Source organism: Podarcis gaigeae, assembly GCF_964106915.1.
Source record: "Podarcis gaigeae genome assembly, chromosome: 1".
Classification (NCBI taxonomy): Eukaryota; Metazoa; Chordata; class Lepidosauria; order Squamata; family Lacertidae; genus Podarcis; species Podarcis gaigeae.
The window spans coordinates 79,571,541-79,581,139 of record NC_139678.1 but is presented as its reverse complement, the minus strand read 5'-3'; the positions used below and the strand labels follow the sequence as shown (position 1 = coordinate 79,581,139).

The window sequence follows — 9,599 nt, the reverse complement described above, 5'->3', positions numbered from 1 at the left end:
TTCTATTCTTTTTTCTGTATTTCATAAACTCAATAAAAAATATTATTAAAAAATAAAATAAATAAAAGACCAAACAGCAAATAATGTGCCTCGTTTCTGCACTTGATGTATTGCCTGCGTCTCTTTCTCTCACCCACCTGGTATCGTGTTAACACACAAGGCATGTGGACAAAAAAACTAAATATCGGCAAAGGAGGAGCTTCTGTTCAAACACATTTAAGAAATCCCAAACCAACACAGATGTATAAAAAGACTGCAAGCTTCATGTCAGCATGTGGGAATGTTTAAGGAGGGAGAGAAACGAGGCTTTCTGCCCTGTAATTAGTCTGGCTGAGAATCAAGACCTGTCTTTTTAAAAAAACAAAAAAACAAAACCACTCATAGCCCCTAATCATCAGAAAACCACATTGGCTGGGTGGGTCAGTGGGAGGGAACCCTCTCCCCCAAACTTGTTCTTTCCCCCTTTTATAGTTGGCTTGAGGGATGCAGGTTTCATTTCACACTTAGACATCAATTCTATGCATGTACATGTAAGAATGACCTACCAAGGGGGAACATCTGTGGGACTGGGGATCTTAGAGGTTCAGGAAAGTACTGGACTGAAGATGAGAACAATTCTATTTAAAGGGGACTCTGCAAACCAGGACAGAGGCCTTCTATGTAATCAGCACAGTTCCCCATGTTAAAGGGCCTGAGAGATACCTGTGTTGGGTACAACCCAACCAAAGTAAGGGACTTCTTCTGAATCCCATTGATTTCAGTGGGAGAGGATTAAGGATGAAGGAATCCATTCTGAATTACCATTTCTCGAGTAGAACCAGCTAAATTGGTCATGGCTTAGGTGGTAGTCCTATATACCCTAACTCACTGGCGGAAGAAGAGAAGTGCGGGGGGAGCACACCACCCCCGGCAATGCGATCCCCAGGGTGCCATCGCGGCTGCGCTCCGCCCCCAGGACACCCACCAGCCCCGCCCCTCCCCCCCCCCAGTGCCGGAGCATGAAGCTCAACCACTGCCCTAACTGGGAATAATGGGACTTACTTTTGAGCAAACATGCACAGAGATCAGACTATAAGTCCCACTTAAACCAATGTGACTAACTTTAGTCCCATTACTTTCAATGGGACTAAATTTAGCTAGAGTGTGGTCACTGTTCTCAGAATAACAGCAGACCTTGCCAAAGGTCTTGAAGGTGTTAAGAAGACCTGCAAACAGCTTTGTTTTCATTCTCAGAGTCTTGCACCTCAATTTTATGCATGTTTACTCAGATGCAAGTTGCACAGTGGTCAATGGTCTTATTTATTATCTCATTTTTATACTGCTCTTGATAAAAATAAATCCTAGAGCAGCTTACATAGAAGTATACAATAAAATATCAGATGACACACAACTAAAACCAATAGCAGCAATAAAATACTTAAGATAAACTAAACCAAACAGTTCACATCTCACAAGGGCCCAAAAGTCTGTGGGGGAAAGGTGCTGCTTAAGCAAACTGTGAAACTGAAGTAGAGAAGACACCTGCCATAGAGATCTTAGCTGTCAGTTTGGCGCATACTGGATGAGATGCTCCATCAGGTACTTGGGTCCCAGTTTTTCAGAGCCTTGTAAACCAATGCAATGCTTTAAAGTAAGACTGGAAATGAATAGGCAGCCAATGCAGTTCATGGAGACTGACTTGACACCCTCCTCCCTAATCGAGCAGCAGAATTCTGCACCACTACAACCTCCAAAGAGCCCCATGTAGAGTGCAGTACAGTAATCTAGCTAGGAGGTAAGGTTACCATCACATGGATCAGCAAAGCTAGCCCAGTCCAGGAACTGATATAGCTGGAACTGGAAATAGGGACTCCTAGCCACCTGGTCCTCCTGGGACAAAGCTGGATCCAGGAGCATCCCCAAGCGACGAACCTGCTCCTTCAGGGGGAATGCAACTTCATTCAGAACAGGCCAGCTCCCCATTTCCTAGACGCGGGAACTAATAAGAGCTTTACCAGTATGTATGCACAGGATTTCGTCCTTAAATGGGGGGTGAACTTCACTAACTAGTAGAAGCAAGTCCTGCACAAACCAAAAAATATTATCACCAATCTGAAAATCAGGAATACGTGCTCCAATTAAAGGTAAAAAAAGTGCTTCAGCAGAAATTCTGCCCGCTGAAAGATGTGTGTCTGTGCACTACCCAATTAGCTTTCTGTTTCACTCAGTCAAGATGCTAATGAAAGAGTTCTATTAGTGGATGGCACATCCCATTGGTTTTCCAAAGCCACAGGCTGCAATATATAGCTGATAATAACAACACTGTTGTTGTCCCAGGGCTTTCAGCACTACTTGCAATTTCATGCCACCATCAAGCAAAAACATGCTGAAAACATGGGAGTGCAATGTTAAAGCAAGGCCACAACGCAGTTAGCCACAAAGGCTTCAAAGTGCAGAACTTCACTGCTATTATCCTGGATTGAAATAACCTTGTTCTGTGGGAAACCTGCCACCCTGGCAGGCATAAGAGATAATGGCCAGGACAGACGACCGGAGTGTGACCAAAGATGAAAGCTGCCTTTTTATGCTAGGGAACTATTTTAGAACAAACAGCAGTACATGAACACTTGACATGGGGAGAGAGAGGCAAAACTCTTAAATTACAGTTTTGCACTACACTGCAGTCCCTGTTCTTAAATGTAGCCAGGAATATAATGACAGGTCAGCCTTGGAGGAATGTGATCCAGGGGTTGTGAACCAATAGCCATTTAGCAGAACATCTTCTGAGAAATACAAAATGGCCAAGCAAGGCAGAAATATCCTGGCATGTGATGCTTTGGTTATTTTGTACCTATATATCAATAGTAGGTCAGGAATGCAGATATATACAGATACCTTTGTGATTATTTAATTGCATTTATCTTTACTTTTTCAGATGAGTTTTCGCACTGCTGTTAACTCTGTATTTCATGTAAACCGAGAAAGATAATATATGAATGTGTGAGACTGCTGGCATCCGTCCCTGCTTGGTAAATTACCACAAGTCATTTCCTCGAAGGCCATGTTTGTGCCACTGTAATTGCTTCATTGTGAAAGTAGGTGCATTTATTTATCAAGGACTCTGATCAGCAAGAATAGCAAGGTGTGAGACGGTTGCCTGACAGCACATGCAAACAGCAAAGGAACGATTACATGCAAGTGTTTGCACTTTGCTATTGGGATCCAGGTTTGAGTATTAGCAGCAAACCGGTGTAAACCGACTCACGGAAATATGTGCAGATGTTGCATTTATGCCTTTGCTGCGGGGGGGGGGGGGGGGCTTTTTCAGCTTGAGGGCCGCATTCCTTTCCAGAGGCTGCATGCCAGTGTTGGACAGGGCCAGAGGCAAATGTGGGCAGAGCAAGGAACACAAATTTTCTTTCTGTACGGGGGGTTAGTTTCCACAGGCATCTGCACGCCTCTCAGTCATTTGTCCGGAGAAGCAAGAAGCACTATCAGAGAACAAGGACACATTCTAGCCAGGGACACTCTGGCTAGGAGCCAGAACCAGTGAGGATGAGTAGAGCCTGGGGAGATCTTTGAGCCCTAAAGGGCCACCTGCAGCTCATAGACTTAAGGTTCCCCAACTCAGCATTCAAAATGAAAGCCGAACTGAGAGGTCATGAGCACCTCATTACATAAGGGTGAATGCTCACAGTTTTGGACTTGCACCAGTTTTGGACTTTCTACCAATAAAGCTGGCCAGGTCTAAAGCTATCTGAACCAGCACAGACCATGTCTGAATGTTTTCAAATGGTTTGGGGTGTTTCTTCAAGCACATGCCCATCTAAAACAAGCTATCTCTAGAGAAGTGAGACTCTTGGTCCATGATGCATTCTTGGTCCATGATGACCTCACTTTTAAATATAGATTTAAGTAGAAAGCCCATGTACATTTCCTTGGGAGGAAGCCCCACTGACCATAGGAGTGGATATGTATATGATTGTACTTTGAGGATACTTGAAGCTTCTGCCAAACTCATTTCTGTCACCGTCTCCTGTGCCCTCTTCTCACCTTGGCCAAGTCAATTGGCACGTGTCTGTATTCCTCCCACTGTTCCATAAAATCTCATGCTTACATGTTTGTTTTGTGGCTGCAGCCTTCAAGGCTGTAGATATGGAGGAGTGTTTGCATAAATGAAGGGCCATTCCGAAAAGTTGCCCACAGGCATTGTGCTTCTGGACCTGAGTGAACCCATCAAAGCCTTGTGTTTGTGTTAATATTAAAATGGGTGTCCAGTTCTTATTGCTGTGAAATACAGGTTGAAAACCCAGGTGACACAACCCATTTTGTTTCTATTAATACAGACTTGCACAACAGAATGGTAACTTGTAGAATTATTTAATTATGGTACTTAAATAGTAACAAGATAGACTGGAGTCAGGGAAGAAGAAAATGCAGCTTTAAAGAGAATGTTCTAAGGTTTGTACCTAAGGAAACATAAAAAGGTTCTAGGGTAATTATTATCCACCTGATTTGTTAATACAAGATAAAAGATGGTGACTTTAGGATCCTTCCTAATAGATTAAATATGTCTCTGTAGATAAGCCACAACATGTCTGAACATATACCAATCAGCAGTCACCATGGAAACTAATTATTTAATAACAGATTGAATAGCTGTCCAATAAAGAATAAATATCATATTTTTTGTATAATTTAACACATATGCCTCAACATACGTTCACTAATATTCATACAAACCTCCTGCAGATAGAAACTACACTGAAAACACACAAACTAGCAAAAATAAAAGACAAATAATATGCATGGTGTAAATATAGTATGCAGTTTACACAAGTATATTTAATAGTTTTATCAGTATATCTTGGGCTATCTGCTTTCTGTATGGTTATTGCATGTTTACCAAGTGTGTGAAAGCCCAGCAGAGAGGAAGACGAGAGACAGAGAGAACAAACACTGTGATGGGCAGCTCAGCCGTGAGTTTATGAAGAACGCCAAGGATTAATTTCTTCGTCTGCTGCAACCCCAAAGGGTGACCTGGGAGATGAGTTCCAAGGTACATTAATGCATCAGTATAATGCACCAGATGACCTGAATTACAGCTAACAGGTGTTTTGTAGTGCATAGTGGTTGGGTTACACCAGTTGACAGTTTCAGTAAAGAGCCATATTAATGGTCAAAAATACATTCGCAGGAATGCTCGAGACCCTCGGCTCACTTCTTGTCATCATCATTAGGAAAGAGTCTGTAAGCCAAAAAGTCCATGGACTCCTGAGCCAGCTTGGAGAGGTGGAGGACGCCCGTGATCACCAGAGCAATGAGCATGAGCGGCAGCACCACATTCCACACTGTGGCAAGGACATTGTAGCACCTGGCTTTGGATCCGTAGCGATGGGCAGCTTCCAGGTCACCGGACACCTTCTGATCCCGTGCCTTCAAAAAAGAAGAAGGAAAAGGCACAGAGTATTAGTAAGGCTACACAGAAAGAAAGCGATGGGGAAGGGAAACCCCCTGTGTAGAGCAGAACAACACAACTGAGAAGGACAACACCCAAAACTGGAGTCACAATGTTAGAAGCAACTATGTCAAGACAGCTACGCATATTTGGGAGCTGGATTTGGTCAGTCTCTTTAGTCTACACAGTGCCTGTGGTATTGGGGTCAGTCCGCATTCTGTTCCCCTGAAGTTCACAAAGCAAATTGGGTGGGTGATGGTTGGCACACGTGACACCATCCAGATGTAGGAATGGTTTACAGAAGCCCAAACAAGCTGGCATTGCCTTAAAGTGAGCACTTGTTGCTGCGTTCCATACACATCCGTTTAGTGCTAGAAGTCCCAAAGTGGCAGCATAAGATGCTCCATGCGCTTATAGGCCAGTGGATGCTCAGTAGGCCAGTGGATGCACAAGCTGGAGCTTTCACAGGGACAGAAGTATGGCACATCCTCGTTCCAGCTCTCTAGAACCAGTGACCTATTTTACTTCTGCTATTCGCTACATAACGTTGATTCCCAAACCACACCCATCTCTCCAGCCTGGCTTTCCAAACTCCTTTTCCAGGTCTAGAGACATTCTGGTCACTTACATGTTACTGCTGTTTATTTCCTGTTATGTTAAATGCCAACCTAATTCTTTGTAAGTCATTTTGGGTTGCCCTGGGCAAGACAAAATGACTAACAAATTTAATAAATACATAAATAATTTTTTACAATCATTACATCAATCACAAACCAAAGAGAGTGTACAGTAGCTTTCTTATCTCTGGATAAATCACTGACTTAGCAGTAGTTCCGCATGCGGGAATGTGTTGAAATATTGGTTACAGTGCCTTTACAATAGCCTGTCCCAACTCTTAATCCCATTTCCTCTCTCCAGACTATTAATTACACAATTTAATGAACTATCAACAAATCAGCCTGAGCCAGTGGGAATGGAAGGAACGGCATGACACACCACAAATTGATCCTATACATTTTATTGTACTCTTGCCCCTGTGTGTCCTTTACAATCTTTGCTTCACTTCAGGATAGCTAACTTCTTTCTTTATTTTGCTGGTGCTACTCCTGCACCTTTAAATAACAGCCTAGTTCACAATATGCAGTAGCTAAGACTTTCTCCCCATTAATCTCCATACCAGGAAACATTTCCTTGAAATATTTTTGGGTGTCACACCTCTTAAAACGCTGAACAATACAATATTACAAACAATAAGCTATAAAGACTGGTGTACATAGAGGTGGGGAGAATTTGGTTCCTTCCCAAATTTATTTTCTGCAGCTACATACTGAGAAATGTCATCTGCATAAAAATGAACTGTTTGAAGCATGTGCTCTATCAGGTATAACATTTAGTAGCCATCGAGTGATTCTTGAAGTCACATTTCTGCACCAAGTGTAAATTTTTGTCTCTGTTATCCTGTATTTTGCTCTTTAAACTTTCATGAAAAACCACAGCTATCCAGGAATTCAATTCTCCTTCCAGCAGTTTCACATATGACCAGGTTATGGTGCAGTGACTTTGTGGTATTTCCTCGATTACTAGATATTTCTACTTCAATTTCTACTTCTGTTTCCTTTGCCTTTTTAAAAGTGCTTCATAATCCAGAGAACAGAGAGAAATGGAAAAAATATTATACCGGACCCACTTGAAATGCATGCTACAATCCCCTGGGGAAAGCAGCATTTTAAAACTTAAATTCAGGATTGCAATCTGTCCTGTTGTTTTTAGAAGAGGAACTATGGAATGGAATTGCTGTATGAAACAGTAAGAGACAGGCTCTGGAGTTTCACAGCACTCTTCATCATTATGCCTAGATATGTCCACTACCCCAAGATAGACTGAAATGCTTTCCTCCTTATCTCTAAGGTTCCATAGCAGATTCTGTGTAACTGATGCCACCAAATACCACAGCTACCCTCTGGGAATTGCTCTCAACCAGAATTCTCTGGAGGGGCCATTCCGGGCAAATATGTAGCCCCAGTGCAGGGCCCAAGAGATAAGAACCAGTGGAGAATCTTCCTACCTTGACAGAATAAGCAAGGGCGACAAAGCCAAGGCAACACAGGTTCATGTAGATGGTGTTGAATACGGACCAAATCATATAGTCGCGGGGGACCACCGGAGGCTTGACAGTGATGACCGTTGGAGAAGGTTCCTGCTTACGGGAAGACATGGGCAGGTAGTCTTCACGAGGATAAGAAGTGTCCATGGCTCCAGTTGGAGGAATCACACACAGTTTCCTTGGAGGAATCACACTGTTTCCTAGCAGTGGCAGCCTGTGAGCGGGGGAAGGCAGGGACAGCCGTTTATATAGTGCCCAGCCAAGGCACAGATTCATCTCCATCTATATATAAAACAGGGAAATTGCAGCTCTGGTTTGACTGTGGTTATCAGAAATGCTTTGCCAGGACTGAGAGAACTGTTTGGTTTCCAAGCCTGCCCTCGCTCCCTTGGACAAGGAGTGCTTTTTATAACCCTGTGGTTGGTGTTGGCCCAACGCCGTCTCAGATTGCTCCAGCAATTCAGGCACTTGTCTTCAAAGGCAAGTACAGGACAGATACAAACTGGAGCACGACAAGGTGCTACTTACAGGGCAAGTGCTCTCATATGTGTGAGGTCATCAGGTAAGGGCAGACAGAGCTAACAAACCTTATCTTGTAGGGGTTTTTACCCCATCCCTGCAGAAATGTCTCCTGCTTCTTTCCCTTCCAGTGTTTTCCCCTTGCACTTGTAGGTTACAATGTTTTAAAAGCCAGCTGACATACTCTGGTTTCGCTTTGTATAGATCGTATAAAACTTTCACCTTTTACTAAAGATTCATGAGTTTTCAACTCATGCCAGTGTGGTGTAGTGGTTAAGAGCGGTAGTCATGTAATCTGGGGAACCGGGTTCGAGTCTCCGTTCCTCCACATGCAACTGCTGGGTGACCTTGGGCCAGTCACACTTCTTTGAAGTCTCTCAGCCCCACTCACCTCACAGAGTGTTTGTTGTGGGGGAGGAAGGGAAAGGAGAATGTTAGCCGCTTTGAGACTCCTTAAAGGGAGTGAAAGGCGGGATATCAAATCCAAACTCTTCTTCTTCTTCTTCTTCTTCTTCTTCTTCTTCTTCTTCTTCTTCTTCTTCTTCTTCTTCTTCTTCTAATTTGTTGAGGCCTTGCTTTGGCAGGGCTTGAAAAACAACAAAGCAAAAAGCCAGCTGATGACTGCATTGTGTCTGGTTCAGCTCACCATCTCTGCATTTCACCATCTATATTAAACAGATGAGGACTGTTTAATGTAGATTGCAAAATGTAGAAATGGTGGGCTGAACCAGGAAGATGCAAAGTGTTTGTGCTATTGACTTACATTTAAAAAAAAAAACAACCGCTAAAAGAAAGGGTGTTACAATTTGACCTCACAGGGGGCAGTGATGGCCGCCATCTTGGATGGCTTTAAAGCAGGATTGGACAAATTCATGGAGGAGAAGGCTACCAATGACTACCATTGATGATAACTATGATCTGCCTCCATGGTCAGAAGCAGTATGCTAGAAAACATGGTAGGGCAGTGTTCTTGCGCTCTGGTCCTACTTGAGGATTTCCCACAAGCATTTGGGTCAGAACTGTCAGAACAGGATGCTGGGCTGGCTGGGTCATTCGCTTGATCCATCATGCTCTTCTTACCTTCTTGTGAGTTCTAACTTTGACCTCATCTAGAATTGTGCTTGTCCTGTGCCTAGAAAACACAGGGTCCAAGAAATTTCCCACTTCTCCCATGCTTTCTAGGCTTTCTAGGCATGCCCTTGCCCCACTGCTGGAAATCCTGCTGTTGAGCAATAAAGGTAAAGGGACCCCTGACCATTAGGTCCAGTCGTGGCCTACTCTGGGGTTGTGGCGCTCATCTCACTTTATTGGCCAAGGGAGCCAGCATACAGCTTCTGGGGCATGTGGCCAGCATGACTAAGCCTCTTCTGGCGAACCAGAGCAGCGCACGGAAATGCTATTTACCTTCCTGCCGGAGTGGTACCTATTTATCTACTTGCACTTTGACATGCTTTCGAACTGCTAGGTTGGCACCAACCTCACTCCTGAGAAAACCTGATGGATGTTTGCTCTGATTCAGCTGTAAAGATTGGGATTCCC

At 43.6% G+C, this 9,599-nt stretch overlaps 1 protein-coding gene across 1 annotated transcript; it reads right to left on the bottom strand.

Annotated features, from left to right (window-relative positions):
- Window positions 1-4,127: 4,127 nt before the first annotated feature.
- On the bottom strand, window positions 4,128-8,234 carry LOC310840151 (interferon-induced transmembrane protein 5-like). The gene is made up of 2 exons (XM_083729403.1): window positions 7,503-8,234; window positions 4,128-5,415 (listed from the first exon to the last, which is right to left on the bottom strand). The coding sequence occupies exons 1-2, from the start codon at window positions 7,821-7,823 to the stop codon at window positions 5,197-5,199; spliced, it is 540 nt and encodes a 179-aa protein (XP_083585529.1). The 5' UTR covers window positions 7,824-8,234; the 3' UTR covers window positions 4,128-5,196.
- Window positions 8,235-9,599: the final 1,365 nt, after the last annotated feature.

What these genes read in the sequence shown, in the direction of transcription:
- LOC310840151 (XM_083729403.1), bottom strand. Translation starts at nt 7,823, where the DNA reads ATGGAGATGAATCTGTGCCTTGGCTGGGCACTATATAAACGGCTGTCC. An exon ending in CCCTTGCTTATTCTGTCAAG is followed by an intron (nt 5,416 to 7,502) that starts GTAGGAAGATTC and finishes TCTTTTTTGAAG; the next exon opens with GCACGGGATCAGAAGGTGTC.